Source organism: Rhinoraja longicauda, chromosome 1 (genome assembly GCF_053455715.1).
Source record: "Rhinoraja longicauda isolate Sanriku21f chromosome 1, sRhiLon1.1, whole genome shotgun sequence".
Taxonomy (NCBI): domain Eukaryota; kingdom Metazoa; phylum Chordata; class Chondrichthyes; order Rajiformes; family Arhynchobatidae; genus Rhinoraja; species Rhinoraja longicauda.
Window position 1 is genome coordinate 16295726 of NC_135953.1, and position 26955 is coordinate 16322680.

The 26955-nt window shown below is 46.5% G+C and overlaps 1 protein-coding gene across 2 annotated transcripts in view; it reads right to left on the reverse strand.

Annotated features, from left to right (window-relative positions):
- Positions 1 to 1153: 1153 nt before the first annotated feature.
- LOC144599674 (lysine-specific demethylase 3A-like) overlaps positions 1154 to 26955 on the reverse strand; it is a 75405-nt gene continuing 49603 nt past the window's right edge. Inside the window, exons 16-25 of one of the 2 annotated variants that reach the window (XM_078410985.1) lie at positions 26245 to 26426; positions 24581 to 24847; positions 21305 to 21476; positions 17049 to 17139; positions 14610 to 14740; positions 14381 to 14500; positions 11711 to 11850; positions 9035 to 9211; positions 7185 to 7319; positions 1154 to 2867 (exon numbers count right to left, since the gene is read on the reverse strand). In XM_078410985.1, coding sequence (XP_078267111.1) covers positions 2781 to 2867; positions 7185 to 7319; positions 9035 to 9211; positions 11711 to 11850; positions 14381 to 14500; positions 14610 to 14740; positions 17049 to 17139; positions 21305 to 21476; positions 24581 to 24847; positions 26245 to 26426 — 1502 coding nt within the window. In that variant the 3' untranslated portion in view covers positions 1154 to 2780. The remainder of the gene's footprint in view (positions 2868 to 7184; positions 7320 to 9034; positions 9212 to 11710; positions 11851 to 14380; positions 14501 to 14609; positions 14741 to 17048; positions 17140 to 21304; positions 21477 to 24580; positions 24848 to 26244; positions 26427 to 26955) is intronic. The other variant, XM_078410901.1, reaches the window with a different exon arrangement.

A 26955-nucleotide genomic window follows, 5' to 3' on the forward strand; every position in this document is an offset into this window, starting at 1 on the left:
CCCTCTTCCATTATAGATGAGGCTCTCACTAGGGTCTCCTCGATATCCCGCAGCTCCGCTCTTACTCCCCCTCTCCCCATTCGTAACAAGGACAGAGCCCCCCTTGTCCTCACCTTCCACCCCATCCGCCGTCGCATACAACATATAATCCTCCAACATTTTTGCCACCTCTAACGGGATCTCACTACTGGCCACATCTTCCCATCTCCACCCCTTTCTACTTTCCACAGAGACCGTTCCCTCCGCAACTTGTCCCTTCCCACCCAAACCACCCCGTCCCCAGGTACTTTCCCCTGCAACCGCAGGAGATGCAATACCTGTCCCTTTATCTCACCCCTCGACTCCATCCGAGAAACCCGATAGTCTTTTCAGGTGAGGCAGAGGTTCACTTGCACCTCCTCCAACCTCATCTACTGTAACCGCTGTTCCAGGTGTCAACTCCTGTAGATCAGCGAGACAAAACGCAGGCTCGGCGATAGTTTCACTGAACACCCCCGCCTTAACCTATCTGATCTCCCGGTTGCTCAGCACTTTAACTTCCTCTCCCATTCCCAATCTGACCTCTCTGTCCTGGGCCTCTTCCATTGTCAGAGTGAGGCCAGCACAAATTGAAGGAACAGCACCTCATATTTCACTCGGGTAGCTTACACCCCAGTGGTATGAACATTGACTTCTCTAACTACAACTAGCCCTTGCTTTCCCTCTCTCCATCCCCTCCCCCTTCCCAGTTCTCCCACCAGTCTCACTGTCTCTGACCACATTCTGTGTCTGTCCCGCCCACTCCCCTGACATCAGTCTGAAGAAGGGTCTCGACCTGAAACGTCACCCAGGTGTGCAGGTTTGTAGGTTAATTGGCATTGGTAAAAAATTGTAAGTTGTCATTAGTGCTAGTGCACGGGCTGGTTGGTGCAGACTCGGGCCGAAGGGCCTGTTTCCGTGCTGTATCTCCAAAGTCTAAAGTAAAGTCTAAATCCAACATAGGAGTTTTAACTGATGTGTCTGCTGCATGTTTGTTCCTGAGCAGGAATGGTAAGTGTACTCAAAATGCCAAAATGCAGGCAGCATCTCCGGAGAGAAGGAAAGGATGATGTTTCGGGCCGAGACCCTTCTTCAGACTGAATGTAATAATGTAATTTGTTTGCCTAGTGTGATGCCTACATTGTTAAAGAAACCCGCACATCAGTAGAATCTGCAAGTATGTAGTGCGGTGAATATTGTCACATTTTAGAATTCTTATCTATATGCACGCGTATTTCACAATAAACTCTGGAACAGTTGTAATAAAAGCACATTGTGTAAAAATCACATTGTTGTACAAATATTGCCTAACCATCTAAACAATTCTATTTTTTAACTTGTCATTTTCAGACCAACTTCGATGCTGTGCATTTAAACCACAAAACATAGCAAAATGAACAAAGAAAACAAAACCTACACAAACATTCCTGAGTATGTCCTGAGTAATCAAAGTTATTGAAATACCAATGACTGGGATTTCATTTACTTTGAAAGTTTTATAGTAGTTTTTAAAAATAGTTGAATTAGAACCATCTTCAAATTTTAGAGAAAGAAACAAGGCCTTTTGTTCATTGGTACACGGACTGTAAAACGTGCTCTCAATTTCAGCAACAAGTATGTTTCAAAACAAAGTGGATGAAAATTACTGCCAAGTTGGACTAAACAACTCAGAATGGGAATAGGTTTGGAGTCACAATTACTGTGCAGTAATTTAGAAAACAAATGTCTCCAATAATGGTATTTGTTTGCCTAGGTAGAATCTGCAAGTATATAGTGCAGTGAATATTGTCACAATTTAGAATTCTTATCTATATGCACTTGTGTATTTCACAATAAACTCTGAACCGTTGTAACAAAAGCACAAAATCAGTTAGGAAGTACTTCAAAACTCTCAGGAGTCCTAGGATTTGAAATGTGTTGGACAAGTTACTATATTCCCCTAACTAAACAAGAGAAATCCAAGAATGGAAAATGTGCACTCGATGCCTAAGCTTATACTGGATGTAAATAATTCCAATTCTGTGAATCCAAATCTTAGGTGATTTCACTTACCTGCTTTTCAAAAAATTAACTCTTGCTAAACATAACATTCTTGCCAAAGTTAAGCAACAAACCAATGTGATTCCCACATTAATAGAAAGATACAAGATATTATGAACCAACTAACATCTTCCATTTAGAACTCACTGTGTGTGTGGATACGAGTACAGAACAAGCTGGAAATTGTGCAGAACTGCATCCACTACAACAAAGACGATTAACTCTCGGTTCTCGGGTAGAACGTAACCTTGCTGAAGCACTAATAACATCTGGAAATTTGTTTTGCAACTAGACAAGAAACACACAGATAGGATGTTGCCAACTACACCAGGCACAACAAGGAAGACTGGGACAAGCCTTCTACTGCTTCACCTGGTCGTACGTGGGAAAGCCCCAGAGAACTATTTCCCAAACAATTCCAAGATAGATCACGTAGCCAAGGGAATAAATACAGGATGGGCAGAACAAAACAAATTTGGAATTGTTTTAACTGGTTTAGCTGAAACTTAGAAATTGCTTGTGAGCAAAATTACGTTGAATTATAGAGAACATCCTTGCTGCTCAGTTTTACAAAGTATCACGGATAAGGTTCAAGCTTTCTCGATCTGCCGGTGTAACCCAAGGATGCTGTGTTGCCTCCTTGAACATGTCAGTCTTTGAAAGATGGTGTTAAGAGTTAGTCCAGAGATGAGTCCAGATTTGTTTAGTCAGAATTTTAGACATCACCCCTGGTTCTTCAGAAGACTGAACTCATGAGCTCTCAACATCGCAACAGCATCTTTCACTGCGTGGTAGATTATATTCTTCACCTGCACGCAAACAAAGGGCACAGGGTTATGATTAGCACCAAATATATTGCCCCCAAAGACAAAATTAGTTTTAACTTTAAGGGAGGTGGGTATACGGAATGAACTGCCTGCCATAGGAGGTAGTTGAGGCAGATACCAATAACAACATTTAAAAGATATTTGGATGGGTGCATGGACAGGGAAGGTATAGAAGGATGTGGGCAGGTGGTACTAGTGTAGAAGGGGAAGCTTGGTTAGCATGTGTTGGGTCGAATGGCCTGTTTCTGTGCTGTATCAGTACAACTTGTTACTAATCAATGGGTTTACATCAAACCATATCATTTGTAGAAATTGCTTAAATAAATGAAGCCTTAATAAAATATTGGTGACCAGAACTTAGAGTCATACAGCGTAGAAACAGGCCCTTCTGCCCAACTTGACCGCACCGAACAACATGGCCCATCTAAACTGGTCCCACCTGCCTGCATTTGGCCTATATCCCTCTAAAGCTATCCCATACACATACCCGCCTAAATGTTTCTTAAACGTTGCGATAGTACCTCCTCAACTACCTACTCCGTACTTCCAACTTGATATGTTGAAAAACTGCACTGGCTGAATCACCACACTCCCTCGAGTACCAGGCTTTATATAGCTGGCATTTTTAACATAGGAAATAGGTGTAAGACGTACAGGTATGTAGGTTAATTGGCTGGGTAAATGTAAAAATTGTCCCTAGTGGGTGTAGGATAGTGTTAATGTACGGGGATCACTGGGCGGCACGGACTTGGAGGGCCGAAAAGGCCTGTTTCCGGCTGTAGATATATGATGATATGATATGAGGTGCAGGAGTAGGCCTTTAGAGCCAGCACCGCCATTCAATATGACCATCCAGAATCAGTACCCTGTTCCTGCTTTCTCCCCATATCCCTTAATTCCATTAGCCCTAATATGGGATTGTCGCCCACTGCTTCAACTGAGTGACCGGAGAGAAGGGAATTGCAATTGCTCTCAACAACAGCAAGACCAAGAAGCTGATTTTTTGACCAGGAAAGGAAAGCTGAGGGACCTGCCTTTATCGGTGAGACGATAGTGGACAGAGAATGAACAGCTTCATATTCCTGGGCGTACACATTTCAGATGATGTGTCCTGGGCCCAGCACATTGTTGCAGTTAGAAACTTAGAAAATAGGTGCAGGAGTAGGTCATTCAGCCCTTCGAGCCAGCAGCGCCATTCAATATGATCATGGCTGATTATCCAGAATCAATACCCTGTTCCTGCGTTTTCCCCATATCCTTTGCTTCAGTTAGTCCTAAGAGCTATATCAAACTCTCTTTTGAAGACATCATGAACTGACCTCCACTGCCTTCTGTGGCATAGAATTTCACAGATTCACAACACTCTGTCTGAAAAAGTTTTTCCGCATCTCAGTCCTAAATGGCCAACCCCTTATTCTTAAACTGTGACCTCTGGTTCTGGACTCCCCCAACATCGGGAACATTTTTCCTACATCTAGCCTGTCCTATAACATTCTATTCAACAGCCGTTACTATTGTCTGATTGCCCCTGTAAATTCTTGATTATAATGGGTGTCAAAGGGTTATGGGGAAAAGGCAGGAAAATGGGATTAGGAAGCAGAGATCAGCCAAGATTGAATGGCAGAATAGACTCGATGGGCCGAATGGCCTAATTCTACTCCTATAACTTGTAACCTATGAACTTGTATCTGGGGATTTGGGACATGGTGGACAGTTGGATGTCTCCACGGAGAAGTGTTTGGGGCCATTGTTTACGTTTGCATCCAGCACAACTGTAAAATAATTTCCCCGTTAGTTGTGTGGAGGTCAGTGGATCACCAGGAACTTAGACAATAGACAATAGGTGCAGGAGGAGGCCATTCGGCTCTTCGAGCCAGCACCGCCATTCAATGTGATCATGGCTGATCATTCTCAATCAGTACCCCGTTCCTGCCTTCTCCCCATACCCCCTGACTCCGCTATCCTTAAGAGCTCTATCTAGCTCTCTCTTGAATGCATTCAGAGAATTGGCCTCCACTGCCTTCTGAGACAGAGAATTCCCCAGATTCACAACTCTCTGACTGAAAAAGTTTTTCCTCATTTCAGTTCTAAATGGCCTACCCCTTATTCTTAAACTGTGGCCCCTTGTTCTGGACTCCCCCAACATTGGGAACATGTTTCCTGCCTCTAACGTACGTGTCCAACCCCTTAATAATCTTATACGTTTCGATAAGATCTCCTCTCATCCGTCTAAATTCCAGTGTATACAAGCCTAGTCGCTCCAGTCTTTCAACATATGACAGTCCCGCCATTCCGGGAATTAACCTAGTAAACCTACGCTGCACGCCCTCAACAGCAAGAATATCCTTCCTCAAATTTGGAGACCAAAACTGCACACAGTACTCCAGGTGCGGTCTCACTAGTTTCTCTAATAGTTTTTGCTGATTGAGAAGACATCACACTTACGGTTGACTGACTGTCTTCCCATCCCCAATTATCTTCCCCACTCTAAGTTTATTTCTGGAAATGACGGAGCTTTAAAGCAATCACTGCTTTGACCTTCAGCTGCTGCTATTTTCATTTTGTCATCTTTCAGTAACGACACAGAGCCAAGTCCTTGTGCCAGGTTCTTTCCCATCTGGTCACCAAACATCACGGGTTGGGCAGCATCTCTGAAGAACATTGATAGGTGACGTTCTCTAGGGATGCTGCTTGACCTGCTGACTTACTTCAGCATTTTGTGTCTATCACTTGAAAGCACACTCTGTATTTTCCTCTTTGTTCTATTTATTGCATTTAGTGTAGTTTAGAGATACAGCGTGGAAACAGGGCTCAGTCCGCGTTAACCTACCCGATCTCCCAGTTGCTCTGCACTTTAACTCCCCCTCCCATTCCCAAACTGACCCTTCACTCCTGATTTGAGTATAAGAGTAAAGAGGCCCTTCTGCAGTTGTCCAGGGCCACGGTGAGACCACACCTGGAGTATTGTGTGCAGTTTTGGTCTCCTAATTTGAGGAAGAACGTCCTTGCTATTGAGGCAGTGCAGCGTAGGTTCACGAGACTAATCCCCGGGATGGCGGGACTGTCATATGAGGAAAGATTGGAAAGACTGGGCTTGTATTTACTGGAATTTAAAAGGATGAGAGGGAATCTTATAGAAACATATAACATTATAAAAAGACTGCACAAGCTAGATGCAGGAAAAACATTCCCAATGTTGGGGGAATCCAGAACCTGGGGCCACAGTCTAAGAATAAAGGGGAGGCCATTTAAAACTGAGATGAGAATAAACTTTTTCACCCAGAGAGTTGTGAATTTGTGGAATTCTCTGCCACAGAAGGCAGTAGAGGCCAATTCACTGGATTAATTTAAAAGAGAGTTAGATAGAGCTCTAGGGGTTAGCGGAATCAAGGGATATGGGGAGAATGCAGGCACGGGTTACTGATTGTGGATGATCAGCCACGATCACAATGAATGGCAGTGCTGGCTCGTAGGACCAAATGGCCTCCTCCTGCACCTATTTTCTATGTTTCTATGTCCTGGGCCTCCTTCATTGTCAGAGTGAGGCCCAGTGCAAATTGGAGGAACAGCACCTCGTATTTCGCTTGGGCACCTAACACCCCAGCGGTAAGAACATGACTTCTCTTAACTTCCAATCACCCTTGCTTTCCCTCTCTCTCCATTCCCTCCCCCTTCCCAGTTCTCCCACCAGTCTCACTGTCTCCGACTACATTCAATCTCTGAAACGCTCACTCCACTGACTTCAGTCTGAAGAAGTCTCGACCCGAAACGTCACCCATTCCTTCTCCCCAGAGAAGCTGCCTGTTCCGCTGAGTTACTCCAGCATTTTGTGTCTAACTTCAGCCCACCGACCCCTGCACACCACACTATCCTACACACACTAGGGATAATTTACATTAATAGCAAGCCAATTAACCTACAAACCTTTATGTCTTTGGAATGTGGGAGGAAACCGAAGATTTCGGAAAAAAACACACGCAGGTCATGGGGAGAATGTACAAACTCTGTACAGTCAGCACTTTTGGTCAGATTCAAACCCAGATCCCTGGCGCTGTAAGGCAGTAGCTCTACCGTTGCCACCGTGCTGCCCCTGATTTGAGTTTAACTTTATTGTATTTATCTCTAGTATTATCTGGTCTGTTTGGTTAGCTTGCAAAACAAAGCCTTTCAATGTACTTCGGTACACGTGACTATAATAAATCTAAACTTAATTGCAGAAATTAGTATAAGTGTGATTGCCGCAAGTCCTCAACCTGTTCACTGAAATCAATCCTGTTGGGAGAGAATGAGTTCAGATACCTGGAGTTTATCTTCATGGTTGGTGTGCGTGTTGGACAAGTGTCTAAACTCCTGTGTCAGCCGGAAGCAGTGTTTGACGTGTTCAGTGGAAACAAAATCCTCCGCTACTTTGATACAACTGTACAAGTTGTGAACCTGCAGCAAGCAACAATAGTTAAAACATTTACTCGTCATTGAGCTAGGACAGTATCCCAGATCTTTCTCCACTCTCCTGTACTCCCTCCCACCCTACTCATCCCAAATGCAGCAATTCTGTTGGATCTGTTTTCAATGGACGGGAAATCGAGAACCAGAGGAGAGAGGTTTAAGACGAGCGAGGCAAAGATTTAATAGGAGGAACCTGAGGGGCAACGTTTGCACACAGAGGGTAGTGGGTATATGAAATGAGCTACTAGAGGAAATAGTTGAGGCAGAGGATGTAACAAGTAAAATAGATATGGGAGAGCCAGTGGATGTAGTATATCTGGACTTTCAGAAAGCCTTTGATAAGGTCTTACACAGGAGATTAGTGGGCAATTTTGACAAGGTCCCACACAGGAGATTATAGACAATAGGTGCAGGAGGAGGCCATTCGGCCCTTCGAGCCAGCACCGCCATTCAATGTGATCATGGCTGATCATTCTCAATCAGTACCCCGTTCCTGCCTTCTCCCCATACCCCCTGACTCCGCTATCCTTAAGAGCTCTATCTAGCTCTTTCTTGAATGCATTCAGAGAATTGGCCTCAGTGGGCAAAATTAGAGCTCATGGTGTTGGGGGTAGGGTATTGACATGGATAGAGAATTGGTTGGCAGACAGGAAGCAAAGAGTAGGAATTAACGAGTCCCTTTCAGAATGGCAGGCAGTGACTAGTGGGGTGCCTAGCTTGTCCAGTCCTTTTATAAGCTCGATGCAGGAAAAATGTTCCTAATGTTGGGGGAGTCCAGAACCAGGGGCCGCAGTCTTAGTTAAAGGGTAGGCCATTTAAAACTGAGGTGAGAAGGGACGTTTTCACCCAGAGAGTTGTGAATTTGTGGAATTCTCTGCCACAGAGGGCAGTGGAGGCCAAGTCACTGGAAGAATTTAAGAGAGAGTTAGATAAGAGCTCTGGGGGCTAGTGGAATCAGGGGATATGGGGAGAAGTTGGGCACAGGTTACTGATTGTGGAAAAGAACATGCAACAGACACATCAGTTAAAAGATCCATGTTGGTTTTGGACTTTACTTTAGACATTGGAGATACAGCACGGAAACAGGCCCTTCGGCCCGAGTCTGCACCAACCAGCCCGTGCACTAGCACTAGTGACAGTGCACAATTTTTTACCAAAGCCTATTAACCTACACATCTTTAGAGTGTGGGAGGAAACCGGAGCACCTGGAGAAAACCAACGTGGTCACAGTGAGAACGTACAAAGTCCGTACAGACAGCACCCGTAGTTAGGACCAAACCTGGGTCTCTGGGATTATCCTTGATCGGACTTTGCTGGCTTTACCTTACACTAAAACGTCATTCCCTTATCATGTATCTATACACTGTAAATGGCTCGATTGTAATCATGTTTTGCCTTTCTGCCGACTGGATTGCAGGCAACAAAAGCTTTCCTCTGTACCTCAGTACACGTGATAATAAACTAAACTGAACTGAGGCAGCAACTCTACCGCTGCGTCACTGTGCCCGCCCGGTTAGGGGGAAAATTGGAAAGGCAGTCATGTTTTGTGCACATCCTGATGCTACGATCCACAGGATCGACATACTGGTTTGGTGTCCACCACCGTCCCAGGAATAACCTCCCACCCTCTGGCATCACTGCGTCAGTGGAGCAACATGCAAATGCGTTTAGCTGCAGAACAAATGAGCTGCTGGAACACCGACCTGGTGCGGAGCTCCGGCTGGTATGAAGACCACGTCACCGAGGTACTGCACGATGGCCCAGCCCTGCACCCCATACTCCTGATGCAGCCTCTTGCGTAGAGTCCTGTCCAGGTACCAGCTTTGGTCATGAATCGGGTCGTGGTCGGGAGGATTTTCTTGACCTTGCTCTTCCGCTACCTGAAAACGGACACAGTTCAGTGGGTGTCAAGTTAACAGCTTGGATTATTCAGTGTGAAGATCGCCAACCAGCGTAGGTTTACTAGGCTAATTCCCGGAATGGCGGGACTGTCATATGTTGAAAGACTGGAGCGACTAGGCTTGTATACACTGGAATTTAGAAGGATGAGAGGAGATCTTATCGAAACGTATAAGATTATTAAGGGGTTGGACACGTTAGAGGCAGGAAACATGTTCCCAATGTTGGGGGAGTCCAGAACAAGGGGCCACAGTTTAAGAATAAGGGGTAGGATTTAGAACTGAGATGAGGAAAAACTTTTTCAGTCAGAGAGTGGTGAATCTGTGGAATTCTCTGCCTCAGAGGGCAGTGGAGGCCAATTCTCTGAATGCATTCAAGAGAGAGCTGGATAGAGCTCTTAAGGATAGCGGAGTCAGGGGGTATGGGGAGAAGGCAGGAACGGGGTACTGATTGAGAATGATCAGCCATGATCACATTGAATGGCGGTGCTGGCTCGAAGGGCCGAATGGCCTCCTCCTGCACCTATTGTCTATTTGTACAGGTGTCAGGGGTGATGGGGAGAAGGCAGGAGAATGGGGTTATAGACAATAGGTGCAGAAGTAGGCCATTCAGCCTTTCGAGCCAGAACCGCCATTCTCTGGAAGAATGGCAGATTAGACTTGATGGGCCGAATTCTGCTTCTATCACTTATGAACATATGAAGAAGGGCCCCGAGCTGAAACATCACCTATCCACTCTCTGCAGATGCTGCCTGACTTGCTGAGATACTCCAGCACTTTTATGTTTTATCTTTTATTGTCACAAGGTATATTTGTTAAAAGCAGTGGGTGTAAATAATCATATTATTTACAATCTCCAGGCACATCTAATCAACTCTACTTATTTTATCTATTCAATATTTTTACATTTGGTTTATTTGTCCTGTTCAATTGATTAGCAAATTTGCAGATGATACTAAGTTGGGGGGTAGTGTGAATTGTGAGGAAGATGCAATAAGGCTGCAGGGTGACTTGGACAGGTTGTGTGAGTGGGCGGATACATGGCAGATGCAGTTTAATGTAGATAAGTGTGAGGTTATTCACTTTGGAAGTAAGAATAGAAAGGCAGATTATTATCTGAATGGTGTCAAGTTAGGAGGAGGGGGAGTTCAACGAGATCTGGGTGTCCTAGTGCATCAGTCAATGAAAGGAAGCATGCAGGTTCAGCAGGCAGTGAAGAAAGCCAATGGAATGTTGGCCTTCGTAACAAGAGGAGTTGAGTATAGGAGCAAAGAGGTCCTTCTACAGTTGTACCGGGCCCTGGTGAGACCGCACCTGGAGTACTGTGTGCAGTTTTGGTCTCCAAATTTGAGGAAGGATATTCTTGCTATGGAGGGCGTGCAGCGTAGGTTCACTAGGTTAATTCCCGGAATGGCGGGACTGTCGTATGTTGAAAGGCTGGAGCGATTGGGCTTGTATACACTGGAATTTAGAAGGATGAGGGGGGATCTTATTGAAACATATAAGATAATTAGGGGATTGGACACATTAGAGGCAGATAACATGTTCCTCTATTCCCTGCATTTCCATGGGCCCATCTAAAAGCCACTTAAACGCCACTATTGTATTGGTCTCCACCACCATCCCAGGAATACGTTCCAGGCCCCCAACAACCTCTGTGTTAAAAAAAACGCCGCAAACATCTTCATTAGATGTTCCCGAGGGGCAGGAGCACGTGACAGCACCATCAACATTGAGCTCCAATTTTAGGTAACCTCTAACCCCCCCCCCTCCCCAACCCTCCTCCTCTGGCGAATCTGTGGAATTCTTTGCCACCGAAGGCTGTGGAGGACAAGTCAATGGATATTTTTAAGGCAGAGATAGATTTTTGATTAGTACAGGTGTCAGGGGTTATGGGGAGAAGGCAGGAGAATGGGGTTAGGAGGGAGAGATAGATCAGCCATGATTGAATGGCAGAGCGGGCCGAATGGCCTAATTCTGCTCCGATCACTTATGACCTCCCCTGTGCTCCACCTGAACGTGCACCTACTTCTCCCTTCTCCCCACATTCCTCCACAATTCAAAACTCTTCAAATCTTTTGTCTCACACTTGTTTTCCCAATTCTGGTCTTTGTCCAAGCATCTGACTATCTACACCCCCCCCCCCCCCCTCGCCTGTGTTCAACTATTGTCTCCCATGTTTTGTCCTTCCCATCCTATCTGGTTACAGAAAATCTTCATGGTACAATAAACTAAACTCAAAAAGGTAATCTGTGACAAAAAAAGAGTGGAAAGGATGTTAATGAAAGGCATTCTTTGGGCTAAGGTGGAGTTGAAGGCAGGAGGTAGGAAGATATGAATAGTGAAGGATACAAAGGTTGGTCAGAGATGACTGCTTGGACCATCCTGACTCAGTTGCCACTAGTGACCATGGTGAACACGACACAAAACACTGGGCATCGTGATCCCAAAAGTAGCAGGTGGTCCTTTGCTGCCAATTACCTTCTTCAGCAGATCTCGGATCTTTTCTGCTTCTTTGGCTGAGTAAATGTGCCACAAAGCACCAGGCCTTTCATTGGATTCAGTGAAACGTTTAATCGTCAATTCATCTGTGTCCCCATCCTCCATCGTCTTCAGGATTTCTATGAAAAGATAATTCATCAACATGGAGTCAGAGAACAATGACTGCAGCCATTTTACATGAAATGCATTTGCCTGCATTTTAGTTTTATTCAAGAGATATTGTACCAAGATGCTGGTGTACAAAAGGACACGAAGTGGTGGAGTAACGCAGCTGGTCGCGTAGCACCTACTGTTTGTCTGAAGAAGGGTCTCGACCCGAAATGTCACCCATTCCTTCTCTCCCGAGATGCTGCCTGACCCGCTGAGTTACTTCAGCACTTTGTGTCTACCTTCGATTTAAACCAGCATCTGCAGTTGTTTTTCCTAGGGTACCAGTTTAAGAATATGGGGTAGGCCATTTAGAACGGAGACGAGGAAAAACGTTTTCAGTCAGAGAGTTGTGAATCTGTGGAATTCTCTGCCTCAGAAGGCAGTGGAGGCCAATTCTCTGAATGCATTCAAGAGAGAGCTAGATAGAGCTCTTAAGGATAGCGTAGTCAGGGGGTATGGGGAGAAGGCAGGAACGAGGTACTGTTTGAGAATGATCAGCCATGATCACATTGAATGGTGGTGCTGGCTCGAAGGGCCTCCTCCTGCACCTAGTATAAGAAAATAACTGCAGATGCTGGTACAAATCGATTTATTCACAAAATGCTGGAGTAACTCAGCAGGTCAGGCAGCATCTCGGGAGAGAAGGAATGGGTGACGTTTTAGGTCGAGACCCTTCTTCAGACTCCTGCACCTATTGTCTATCCATGTTCTCCGGAGATGCTGCCCAGCCCGCTGAGTTACTTCAGCACTTTGCGTCCTCTACGGAAACATTGTTTCTTCTTGAATCGTTAAATTGAGAACAAAACTGCAAAGCTGCACTTAAAAACAAATAGTAGCTGAAGTGTACTTCCTGTTTATGTGTAAGAAGGAACTGCAGAGGCCGGTTTAAATCGAAGATATTAGACACAAAAAGCTGGAGTAACTCAGGGGTACAGGCAGCATCTCTGGAGAGAAGGAATGAGTGATGTTTTGGGCCAGTCTGAAGGGTCTCGACCCGAAACGTCACCCATTCCTTCTCTCCAGAGATGCTGCCTGTCCCGCTGAGTTACTCCAGCTTTTTGTGTCTACTTCCTGTTTATTCTGGGCGTACTATGTTTACATATTGTGTTGTGCTGCTGCAAGTAAGGACTTTGTTGTTCTGTTTGGGACCACAGGACAATAAAACACTCTTGACTCTTTGAGTGCGGGTGCTACAATTAATTACTGAATTAAGGCGAATGTCAAAAGAAAAAGGAATGCGACCCCGCAAAAGTTAGATATCCTGAGTTAGATATAGCTCTTAGGGCTAACAGAATCAAGGGATATGGGGAGAAGGCAGGAACCGGGTACTGATTTTGGATGATCAGCCATGATCACATTGAATGGTGGTGCAGGCTCGAAGGGCTGAATGGCCTACTCCTGCACCTATTTTTTATATATTTCTAAAACAAACACAGCAACGTGTCTGTACGGAGTTTGTACGTTCTCCCAATGACCTGCGTGGGTTTTCTCCGGGTGCTCCGGTTTCCTCCCACACCCCAAAAACAGCACCGCCATTCAATGCGATCATGGCGATCATGATTGAGAGTGATCAGCCATGATTGCATTGAATGGCGGTGCTGGCTCGAAGGGCTGAATGGCCTACTCCTGCACCTATTGTCTATTGTCTATTGTAAGTTAATTTGGATTTGATAAAAATTGTAAATTGTCCCTAATACGAGTAGGATGGTGTTAGTGTGCGGGGATTGCGGGTCGGCGCGGACTCGGTGGGCCGAAGGGCCTGTTTCCGCGCTGTACCTCTAAACTAAACCAAACCAAACGTAGAGGAGTGGGCCAGTCGAGACCTTCAGTATGAACCTTCATCAGGGTCAATAGACAATAGGTGCAGGTGGAGGCCATTCGAGCCAGCACCGCCATTCAATGTGATCATGGCTGATCATTCTCAATCAGTACCCCATTCCTGCTTTCTCCCCATACCCTCTGACTCCGCTATCCTTAAGAGCTCTATCTAGCTCTCTCTTGAATGTATTCAGAGAATTGGCCTCCACTGCCTTCTGAGGCAGAGAATTCCACAGATTCACAACTCTCTGACTGAAAAAGCTTTTCCTCATCTCAGTTCTAAATGGCCTACCCCTTATTCTTAAACTGTGGCCCCTGGTACTGGACATGTTTCCTGCCTCTAACGTGTCCAACCGCTTAATAATCTTATACATTTCGATAAGATCCCCTCTCATCCTTCTAAATTCCAGTGTACACAAGCCTAGTCGCTCCAGTCTTTCAACATATGACAGTCCCGCCATTCCGGGAATTAACGTGGTGAACCTACGCTGCACGTCCTCAATAGCAAGAATATCCTTCCTCAAATTTGGAGACCAAAACTGCACACAGTACTCCAGGTGCGGTCTCACTAGGGCCCTGTACAACTGCAGAAGGACCTCTTTGCTCCTATACTCAACTCCTCTTGTTATGAAGGCCAACTGGCTTTCTTCACAGGCCGACACCTGGTCAACCAACACTCACCCTCCTCGTGATTGGGTTGGCCGCTGGGGATCCCCACGTACACCATCACGTTAGCAGCATCCGACACGTCCAGGTGAAGGTTCGTCGTTCCAACATTCCTGTCCTCCGCCGACAACAAGCCTGAGCAACGGAGGCAGAAGATGACCATTCATAGCAAGAGCCTCCACTTCTACAAGGCCGTAAAAATGTGAAGCACAAAGTTTGGAAAGGAATGGCACGGCTCACTCACCATAGGCGTTGTACATCTTTGGTCCCAAATCAGGTCTCACAAAAAAGTCTGGCAGCCTGGAAGCCAGGTTCAGCTTGCCGTCTCTCTTGGTATATTCAGGCAGAGGCAGGTTGTTCATCAGGTCTTCAAATCTGAAGGAACAGTGAAAGGTAGGCCTGAAGAAGGGTCCCGACGAACAAAACATCTTTCTATGTTTACTCACTGTTCCATCGCTCAGTTATTTCAGGGGCTGGGAGCAGGGTGCAGGGAGGCTAAAAGATATGTCCGAAGTATTTTTTTTATTTTATTTTTTTAAAGCATATGTACAAATAATAATAAACGACAAACTGGTTATAAAATTCTTACATAGCTTCAATTTTTTATTTTTTTTAAAGAAAAAATAACGATGAAAAGAGACTGAAAAAAAAGACTATAAACTAATAGAGAGAAAGCAAAGAAAAAAGAAAATTACAAATATAAAGATTATGGGGATAGATCCGGGAGTTAGTGAGTATAGTTGTACATCCAACCCTAAACTCAGGTTTTAACTTTAGTTTTAAATTTTAGTTTTGTGGCAAACCCATTTACTTTTTTAAAAATTCAATAAATGGAGACCATATTTAAAAAAATAGATGGTTTGTCAATTAAGGCAAACCTTATTTTTTCCAAATGCAAGGTCTCGGTCATTTCCGTAATCCACAATTTAATTGTGGGGGTGTCCTAAGTATTTAATATAAAAAAAATTTAAAATCTCAGCAGTGGTTAATGCGGGTGTCCGGGTTTATGGGGAAAAGGCAGGAGAATGGGGTTGAGAGGGAAAGATAGATCAGCCCTGATTGAATGGTGGGGTAGACTTGATGGGCCAAATGGCCTAATTTTCTGTTCCTACAACTTATGAAAATCATCTATCCTTTTTCTCCAGAGATGTTGCCTGACCCGCTGAGTTTCTCCAGCAATTTGTGTCTATCTTCAGTGTAGAGAAGACCATTTGTTGATTTGGACGTATTCTAGGGATCCTTGGAGCTCTCTAACAATTGACACCAGTGCAGTGGTTGCAGCATTTCAATGTTGCAACTTGCTACGTCCAATGTCAAGACCTCAACATGAATGCACCTACAGTACAAGTATAAACACAAACACAACCACCAGCTTAAAGAGCTGGAGTCACAGAGTTGTACACAGGGAAAGGGGCCCTTCGGCCAATCCTGTCCATGCCGACCAAACTGTCCATTGGGCTAGTCCCCTTTGCCTGAATCTGGTCCGCACCTTCTGAACCCTTCCCTTCCATGCGTATGTCAATATGTTTAGGAAAGAACTACAGATGCTGGTTTTAATCAAAGGTAGACACAAAATGCTGGACTGAAGAAGGGTCTCGACAAGAAACGTCACCCATTCCTTCTCTCCAGAGATGCCGCCTGACCCGCTGAGTTACTCTAGCATTTTGTGGCTGTATGTTTAGTTTAGTTTAGAGATACAATGCGGAAACAGATCCTTCGGCCTACCGGGATCACGCCATCGAACAATAACCCGTACACAAGTTCTATCCCACTCACCAGGGACAATTTACAAAAGCCAATTAACTTACAATCCGGCACGTTTTTGGAATGTGTGGGGGGGGGGGGGGGGGAGAGGGAAACCAGAACACTCGGGGAATGTACAATCTCAGTACAGGCAGCACCTAACATCAGGATCTAACCTGGGTCTCTGGTGCTGCAAGGCAGCAATTCTACCGCCACGCCAGAGTCTTTTAAACGTCACAACTGCATCAGTTCAGCAACTCTAGGTTAATTCCCGGAATGGCGGGACTGTCATATGTTGAAAGACTGGAGCGACTAGGCTTGTATACACTGGAATTTAGAAGGATCAGAGGGGATCTTATCGAAACGTATAAGATTATTAAGGGGTTGGACACGTTAGAGGCAGGAAACAGGTTCCCAATGTTGTGGGAGTCTAGAACAAGGGGCCACAGTTTAAGAATAAGGGGTAGGCCATTTAGAACTGAGATGAGGAAAAACTTTTTCAGTCAGAGAGTTGTGAATCTGTGGAATTCTCTGCCTCAGAAGGCAGTGGAGGCCAATTCTCTGAATGCATTCAAGAGAGAGCTAGATAGAGTTCTTAAGGATAGCGGAGTCAGGGGGTATGGGGAGAAGGCAGGAACGGGGTACTGATTAAGAATGATCAGCCATGATCACATTGAATGGCGGTGCTGGCTCGAAGGGCCGGATGGCCTCCTCCTGCACCTATTATCTATTGTCACTCTCCAAGGCTCCACCATTTACTGTGCAAGTCCTGGCCTGGTTTGACATTCCAAAGTGCAACACCTCACACTTGTCAGAGTCAAATTCCATTTGCCATTCCTTGGTCCACCATCCCAACTGATCGAGGTCTGGTTGTAACATTAAGATATCCCTGATAACCAAGTCTTCGGCAAGCATATCTTTAGCTGATTACGTCGCTTACCTGGACAGCATCATGTCTCTGAAGTCCTCTCCAGGAGGCCAGTCTTTCAGTTTCAGAGCCATCGGTTCCTTCTCCTTTGTTTCGAGGCGCCCTTAGAATCACAGAAAGGGTTCAGTTAAACATCTTGAAACAATGGCCTCAAACACAGGGCATTGCACTGCACGCGCCAACAATCTTCATTCAGTCGCGGGTTATTAATTAGACTGCGGACTTTTCCGATACGGCGCGGAAACGGGCCCTTCGGCTCACCGAGTCCGCGCCGACCAGCGATCACCGTACACTAACAAGCACTATCCTGCACACACTAGGGACAAATTACTATTTCACCGAAGCCAATTAACCTACACACCTGTATGTCTTTGGAGTGCGAGAGGACATTGGAGCACTGGAGAAAACTCTCGCGGTCACAAGGAGAACATAGACTCCGTACGGACAAGGAGAACATAGACTCGGGAGTCAGGATTGAACCCGGGTCTCTGGCGCTGCAAGGCGGTAACTCTACCGCTGTGCCGTCCTAAGTTAGATGCTTTATTATGCCTGGATTGCTGAGAGGCACGAGGTGGCGTGAATGGATGTCAAAGCAGTCAGGACTAGTCCACTTCAGGCAGCAGGTCCCCCCAGGCATCCACATGCCTTTCCAAAGCACAATACTGCAGAGCCAGAAAATCTGAGACAAAGCGGAAATTGCTAAAATATACTTTACATTTGCAAAGATGTACTTGCCCCCACCCACCTCCCAAGGGATCGGTGCATTCAGCTGTGGGTCAATGTTACTACGCCTGCCTCAAAAGGTACAGGTCTTTGGCCTTACCTTGCAGATATGTCCAATCAAATACCCAGACCAGCTCATGGTTTAGGACGATCTGCATTGCAGAGCCCACACCTTCCCTGGCATCATAAAGCCATACAGCGTGGAAAGAGGCCCTTCGGCCCAACTTGCCCACACTGACCAACATGTCGCTTCCACACTAGTCCCACCTGCCTGCGTTTGGCCCATATCCCTCTGAACCTCTTCTATCCATGTACATGTACCTGTCTAAATGTTTCTTAAACGTAGCGATATTACCTGCCTCAACTACCTCCTCCAGCAGCTCGTCCAGAAGCAGGGGAATTTATTATGGGGAACAAAGAAATGGCAGACGAGTTAAACCGTTACTTTGGATCTGTCTTCACTGAGGAAGATACACACAATCTCCCAAATGTTCTAGGGGCCGGAGAACCTAGGGTGATGGAGGAACTGAAGGAAATCCACATTAGGCAGGAAATGGTTTTGGGTAGACTGATGGGACTGAAGGCTGATAAATCCCCAGGGCCTGATGGTCTGCATCCCAGAGTACTTAAGGAGGTGGCTCTAGAAATAGTGGAAGCATTGGAGATCATTTTTCAATGTTCTATAGATTCAGGATCAGTTCCTGTGGATTGGAGGATAGCAAATGTTATCCCACTTTTTAAGAAAGGAGGGAGAGAGAAAACGGGTAATTATAGACCAGTTAGTCTGACATCAGTGGTGGGGAAGATGCTGGAGTCAATTATAAAAGACGAAATTGCTGAGCATTTGGATAGCAGTAACGGGATCATTCCGAGTCAGCATGGATTTACGAAGGGGAAATCATGCTTGACAAATCTACTGGAATTTTTTGAGGATGTAACTAGGAAAATTGACAAGGGAGAGTCAGTGGATGTGGTGTACCTCGACTTTCAGAAAGCCTTCGACAAGGTCCCACATAGGAGATTAGTGGGCAAAATTAGGGCACATGGTATTGGGGGTAGGGTACTGACATGGATAGAAAATTGGTTGACAGACAGAAAGCAAAGAGTGGGGATAAATGGGTCCCTTTCCGAATGGCAGGCAGTGACCAGTGGGGTACCGCAAGGTTCGGTGCTGGGACCCCAGCTATTTACGATATACATTAATGACTTAGACGAAGGGATTAAAAGTACCATTAGCAAATTTGCAGATGATACTAAGTTGGGGGGTAGTGTGAATTGTGAGGAAGATGCAATAACGCTGCAGGGTGACTTGGACAGGTTGTGTGAGTGGGCGGATACATGGCAGATGCAGTTTAATGTAGGTAAGTGTGAGGTTATTCACTTTGGAAGTAAGAATAGAAAGGCAGATTATTATCTGAATGGTGTCAAGTTAGGAGGAGGGGGAGTTCAACGAGATCTGGGTGTCCTAGTGCATCAGTCAATGAAAGGAAGCATGCAGGTTCAGCAGGCAGTGAAGAAAGCCAATGGAATGTTGGCCTTCGTAACAAGAGGAGTTGAGTATAGGAGCAAAGAGGTCCTTCTACAGTTGTACCGGGCCCTGGTGAGACCGCACCTGGAGTACTGTGTGCAGTTTTGGTCTCCAAATTTGAGGAAGGATATTCTTGCTATGGAGGGCGTGCAGCGTAGGTTCACTAGGTTAATTCCCGGAATGGCGGGACTGTCGTATGTTGAAAGGCTGGAGCGATTGGGCTTGTATACACTGGAATTTAGAAGGATGAGGGGGGATCTTATTGAAACATATAAGATAATTAGGGGATTGGACACATTAGAGGCAGATAACATGTTCCCAATGTTGGGGGAGTCCAGAACAAGGGGCCACAGTTTGAGAATAAGGGGTAGGCCATTTAGAACAGAGATGAGGAAGAACTTTTTCAGTCAGAGGGTGGTGAAGGTGTGGAATTCTCTGCCTCAGAAGGCAGTGGAGGCCAGTTCGTTGGATGCTTTCAAGAGAGAGCTGGATAGAGCTCTTAAGGATAGCGGAGTGAGGGGGTATGGGGAGAAGGCAGGAACGGGGTACTGATTGAGAGTGATCAGCCATGATCGCATTGAATGGCGGTGCTGGCTCGAAGGGCTGAATGGCCTACTCCTGCACCTATTGTCTATTGTCTATTGTCTATTGTTCCATACACCCACCACCCTTTGGGTTTAAAGAAAAGTCAACCCTCAGGTTCCCATTAAATCATTCCCTCTTCATCTTAAACCTACGTCCTCGGGTTCTAGATTCCCTTACGCTGGGCAAGAGATTCTGTGCGTCTACCCGATCGATTCCTCTCACAATTTTGTACACTTCCATAAGATCACCGCTCATCCTCCTGCACTCCAAGGAATAGAGTCCTAGTCTGCACAACTGCTCCCTGTAGTACAGGCGCTTGAGTCCTGGCGACATCCTATAACCATATAACCATATAACAATTACAGCACGGAAACAGGCCCGTTAGGCCCTACCAGTCCACGCCGACCACTTTCTCTGACCTAGTATCATCTACCTGCTCTCAGACCATAACCCTCCAATCCCCTCCCATCCATATACCTATCCAATTTACTCTTAAATAATAAAATCGAGCCTGCCTCCACCGCTTATTCCACACAGCCACCACCCTCTGAGTAAAGAAGTTACCCCTCATGTTACCCCTAAACTTTTGTCCCTTAATTCTGAAGTTATGTCCCCTTGTTGGAATCTTCCCCACTCTCAAAGGGAAAAGCCTACCCATGTCAACTCTGTCCGTCCCTCTTAAAATTTAAAAAACCTCTATCAAGTTCCCCCCTTAACCTTCTACGCTCCAAAGAATAAAGACCCAACCTGTTCAACCTCTCTCTGTAGCTTAAGTGCTGAAACCCAGGCAACATTCTAGTAAATCTCCTCTGTACCTTCTCCATTTTGTCGACATCCTTACTCGACATCCTCGTAAATCTCTCTGTAAATAATCTTAATGCCATTATTTTTAAAGGCTGCCACACAGCATCAGGGGCCAGTCGACCCTGTTGTCATTTGATTGCTGTCCATAAGTTGGCCGACCATTCCTTTCACAACCCCGAGACTGAATCTCAACCACCAACTTTGTTGGCTGGAAAGGCCTTTTAGAAAATGCAAGGTGGACACAAAATGCTGGAGTAACTCAGCGGGCCAGGCAGCATTTCTGGAGAGAGGGAATGGATGACGTTTCGGGTCAAGACCCATCTTTAGAAAATGCAAGATTAAAAAAAAACACTGCTTTACCAGGGACCCGGTTTGATCCCGACTACGTTTGCTTGTCTGTACAGAGTTTGTACGTTCTCCCCGTGATCTGTGCGGGTTTTCTCCGAGATCGTTGGATTCCTCCCACACTCCAAAGACGTTCAGGTTTGTAGGCTAATTGGCTTGGTATAAATGTATATTGTCCCTAGCGCGTGTAGGATAGTGTTAGTGTGTGGGTATCGCTAGTCGGTGCGGACTCGGTAGGCTGAAGGGCCTGTTTCCGTGTCGTATCTCTAAACTAAACACTTACGTGAAAGGTCTTCAAATCCATCCCAAAAGTCTCGGATTTTTGCACCAGCGATAATGGTGTTTGTTCTACAGTCAACAAGGTCGGCATCCTGCTCCCCAAACTCTTTCCCAAATGCTTCAGGCTTCCATAGTTCCTCACGGAGCTTCGTGTGGACACCGGATACAATTACTGGCTGAATAAGGGCAAAAACAAACTCAATCACACCACCGCTCACAGTAATAAACTCAATGGAGCAGAGGACTTCTTTTTAACAACTGAACTTGAAGGGTACAAGATGGTGCCGTAAAAGATGGCGGCACGTCACAGCGTCAGTGACCCCGGTTCGATCCTGACTACGGGTGCTGTCTGTACGGAGTTTGTACGTTCTCCCCGTGGCTGCGTAGGTTTTCTCCGGTTTCCTCCCACTCTCCAAAGACGTACAGGCTTGTAGGTTAATTGGTTTCAGTAAAATTGTAAATTGTCCCTAGTGTGTAGGATAGTGCTAGTGTAGGGTGTGCTCGCTGAGTGCTAGAAATGATGAGGTATGTAAAAGACAGCTAATGTTCCCCAAAATATAGACAATAGGTGCAGGAGGAGGCCCTTCGAGCCAGCACCACCATTCAATGTGATCATGGCTGATCATTCTCAATCAGTACCCCGTTCCTGCCTTCTCCCCATACCCCCTGACTCCGCTATCCTTAAGAGCTCTATCCAGTTCTCTCTTGAATGCATTCAGAGTGATGTGCTTGTGTGTTTTTAGAATTTTAAAGGGATCGACAAGGTATGTAAAAACATTATCCACTGGTGAGAGAATAGATAGAGGACAATAAAATCAAAAGGGTGCATTAATATTTCTATGCCCAAAGACATTAGGTTCTCTGCAGAAGGGAGAGGTTTCTCTTATGAAGGCAGACTGCTGTATCCACCCCAGCAGAGGCAGTCCTAGGGCAAGTGTGTGTTCACAGTGATGCAAATAGAATTGCTCACCACAGACCATTTCTTCTCTTTGCAAGAACTGATTGGGGAAAGGTGCTGAAATTGTGCAAGAACAAGCAGGCAATGCTCAGGGGAGTGGGTGATAATTAAATGGATTCATACACAATTCAAGGTATGCATCCAAGCGCACCTCTGCACCCAGACAGCAAACTGCGAATGGAAGGCAGAATATGAAATAGGAGACGGGGTCAAGTTTATGGCTGAGGTAAGGGGGGGAAAACACCAGAGAGGCTTGGGTTGAGACTCCACACAGAGAGGCTGCCAATGCCAATGTTCCCGATGTTGGGGGAGTCCACAACCAGGGGCCACAGTTTAAGAATATGGGGTAGGCCATTTCGGACTGAGATGAGGAAAAACATTTTCAGTCAGAGAGTTGTGAATCCGTGGAATTCTCTGCCACAGAGGGCAGTGGAGGCCAATTCACTGGATGTTTTCAAAAGACAATAGACAATAGGTGCAGGAGTAGGCCATTCGACCCTTCGAGCCAGCACCACCATTCAATGTGATCATGGCTGATCATTCTCAATCAGTACCCCATTCCTGCCTTCTCCCCATACCGCCTGACTCAGAAGGCAGTGGAGGCCAATTCTCTGAATACATTCAAGAGAGAGCTAGATAGAGCTCTTAAGGATAGCGGAGTCAGGGGGTATGGGGAGAAGGCAGGAACGGGGTGCTGATTGAGAATGATCAGCCATGATCACATTGAATGGCGGTGCTGGCTCGAAGGGCTGAATGGCCTCCACCTGCAACTATTGTCTGTTGTCTATTGACTCCGCTATCCTTAAGATCTTCAAGACAGAGTTAGATTTAGCTCTTAGGGCTAAAGGAATCAAGGGACATGGGGGAAAAGAGCAGGAACGGGGGTATTGATTTTGGATGATCAGCCAAATGGCCTCCTCCTGCACCTATTGTCTATGTTTCTAACCTCGTTACACCTCTGCATAACTTTTAGTTTTACAGGTACAGCACGGATACACAAACATTGATGACACACACGGGCGGCATACTCCAGATCATACCACTTAAGAGAAGCTTTTTCCCCCCCTCACAACCCTCGTTCAACTGCAATACACGCCCCTTGCAACTCCAGGGCCTGTGAATACCCACTTGTTTGAACCTCACAATGCCGCGTTTCTTCCCTAATGGCCTTGGGTTACACTCCCCCCCCCCCAAACTCGGTTATAGAGGCCAATCAGCAATATCGGACACCACCAGCCCCTCTGTGGCCCGTTATTGCGAGGGTTTACGGTATTCATTATTTTCTCCGAGCCTCTCTCAGACCTTCGTTGAAATCCATTTACTCGCTTGGCGTTCATCCGCACGAAATTGCTGCGAATTGTGAACGCAGCCCAGACCATCACGCAAACCAACCTCCCTTCTATTGACGCCATTTATACCTCACGCTGCCTCGGCGAGGCAAGCAGCATAACCAAGGACGAGTCACACCCTGGCCACTCCCTCTTCTCCCCTCTCCCATCAGGCAAAAGAGATAAAAGTGTGAAAACGCACACCTCCAGATTGAGGGACAGTTTCTTCCCTTCTGTTATCGAGCAACCAAACCATCCTCCAGCAAGAGAGCAGTGCTGAACTACTATCTACCTCATCAGGGACCCTTGGACTATCTTTGATTAGACTTTGCTGGCTTTACCTTGCACTAATGTTGGGGGAGTCCAGAACAAGGGGCCACAGTTTAAGAATAAGGGGTAGGCCATTTAGAACTGAGACGAGGAAAAACTTTTTCAGTCAGAGAGTTGTGAATCTTTGGAATTCTCTGCCTCAGAAGGCAGTGGAGACCAATTCTCTGAATGCATTCAAGAGAGAGCTGGATAGAGCTCTTAAGGATAGTGGAGTCAGGGGGTATGGGGAGAAGGCAGGAATGGGGTACTGATTGAGAATGATCAGCCATGATCACATTAAATGGCGGTGCTGGCTCGAAGGGCCGAATGGCCTCCTCCTGCACCTATTGTCTATTAGACAATAGACAATAGGTGCAGGAGTAGGCCATTCGGCCCTAAGAGCCGGCACCGCCATTCAATGTGATCATGGCTGATCATCACTGACAATATATTGTCTAAACATTATTCCTTTATCATGTATCATGTACACTGTAAATGGCTCGATTGTAATCATGTATCGTCTTTCGGTTGACTGGTTAGCACGCAACAAAAGCATTTCACTGTACCTCGGTACACGTGACAATAAACTAAACTAGACTTCACCTGGCCATCTCCCTCCAGTGCCTGCACACGTCTCCTGTTGCTGACCCTCCCTGCAAGATGTTCAGATGACCGCCCCACTTACATGTCCTTGCTTCCAGCACTCTCGGAAAATATTCCAGTTGTTCTTGTTGCTGGGGTCCTGCAGGCAGAGCACGCGGCCACCGCAGTACCAGGTGTGAGGGGTGTCCGAGCCCAAGGTGGTCACCTTCCCCGGCACGGATCTCAGCGGCTCGCGGGAATCGCAGGCGTTGCCCGCGGTCTTGGCGCCGTCACCGGGCGGCTTGCTCTGCACCAGCGAGGCAAAGATGTCATCCAGCAGGTTAGACGTGCTCTTTGGCCCAGATTCAGACTGCGAGAGAAATGGGAAGACACATTAAAACCCAACTCGGCCGAACGATCGCTGCAGCTTGGGGGCGGCACGGTGGAGGAGCAGTAGAGTTGCTGCCTCACGGAGCCAGAGGCCCGGGTTCGACCCCGACTGCGGGCGCCGTCTGTACGTACGGAGTTTGTGTGTTCCCCCCGTGGGTTTCCTCCGGGTGCTCCGGTTTCCTCCCACACCCCAAAGACGCACAGGTTAGTAGGTTAATAGGCCTCAGTAACAAAAATTGTACAATTGTCCCGAGTGTGTAGGATAGTGCTATCGTACAGGATGATCTGTAGTCGGCACGGACTGGGTGGGCCAAAGGGCCTGTTTACGATACGATACAACTTTATTTATCCCAGGAGGGAAATTTAACTGCCAAGAGTCATAAAATCACAAAATACATGAAATTAAAGTGAATAGTAGAAAGGCTTGGGGGAATGTACAAAGATTGGGGTGGGGGGGGGGAAGGGGAGGAGTCAGTCTCAGTCTACCCTAAGGCAGGGGGGGGAATGTAAAGTTTGATAGCTACAGGGAAGAACGATCTCCTGTGGGGTTCTGCACTGCATCCTGGTGGAACCAGTCTGTTGCTGAACGTACTCCTCAGGTTGACCAGTGCGTCATGGAGGGGGGTGAGCTGTATTGTCCAGGATGCTCCTCAAACAGCGGAGCATCCTAGACAATACAGTTTGAGGAGCATCCTCCCCTCCAAGACCACCTCCCATGAATCCAACTCGGCCCCCAGGAGGGAGCCAGCCTCCCTGGTGAGCTTGTTAATCCCGTTGGCGTCCGCGGCCTTCGCCCTGCTGCCCCAGCACACGGCAGCGAAGTAAGATGGCACTGGCTACCACCGATTGGTAGAACATCTGCAGCATCTTACTGCAGACGTTGAAGGAGCGGAGCATTCTCAAAAAGCACAGCCGGCTCTGTCCCTTCTTGTAGTTAGGCCATTTAGAACGGAGATGAGGAAAAACCTTTTTCAGTCACAGTTGCGAATCTGTGGAATTCTCTGCCTCAGAAGGCAGTGGAGGCCAATTCTCTGAATGCATTCAAGAGAGAGCTGGATAGAGCTCTTAAGGATAGCGGAGTCAGGGGGTATGGGGAGAAGGTAGGAACGGGGTACTGATTGAGAATGATCAGCCATGATTACATTGAATGGCGGTGCTGGCTTAAAGGGCCGAATGGCCTCCTCCTGCACCTATTGTCTATTGTCTACCGGGCCTCAGCGTTCCTGGACCAGTCCAGTTTACTGTCCAGGTACACTCCAAGGTATTTGTACTCCCTGGTAAACTGCACATCCGCGCCACTGATGGAGACGGGGGACAGGGGTGTTCCGCGCTGTATCTCTCTAAAGTGTAAAGTCAGCAGCGTTTGAAAGGTCTCACCTTCCCCGAGCTGGTGGTCAGAAGGTTCCTCAGCGAGCTGGGGGCACTGCAGCTGCTCGGCCCCAGCGTTAACAGGCTGTTGAAAGTCTGCAGTGACGACGAAGGCTTCGACAAGGTGCTCAAGGAGTTAAACAATCCGGGCGGCTTCGTCTCTTTACACAAGGGCGGCGACTGCGAGCTTCCTGGTGGAAAGATTCAGGGGGAGGGGGTGGGTGGAGAAAGTTAAGGCAAGCGTGGGACAAAACAAAAAAGCAAGTAAAGATTTATCGTACAACAAAATACTCAGTGAATGGGATTTTTTTTACTTTTGAGACGTGGAAATGAAGCATCAATGTATCCCCAAAAAATGCAGATACGGCACGGCAAAGCCAAAACAGAAACAGAAAATGCTCAAAATATTCAGGTCAGGCTGCATTTGTGGAAAGTCGTGTCTACAATAGATCTGTTGATGTTTATCCAGGATTTTGCAAATGAGAGAAACACACACACACACACACACACACACAAAACATCTCCCTGACAAGACTACCACAAACAAAATGCTGTAGGAAGATGGTGGGTCACCATATATAGAAACATATAAAATTCTTAAGGGGTTGGAGAGGCTAGATGCGGGAAGATTGTTCCCGATGTTGGGGGAGTCCAGAACCAGGGGTCACAGCTTAAGGATAAGGGGGAAGTCTTTTAGGACCGAGATGAGAAAACATTTCT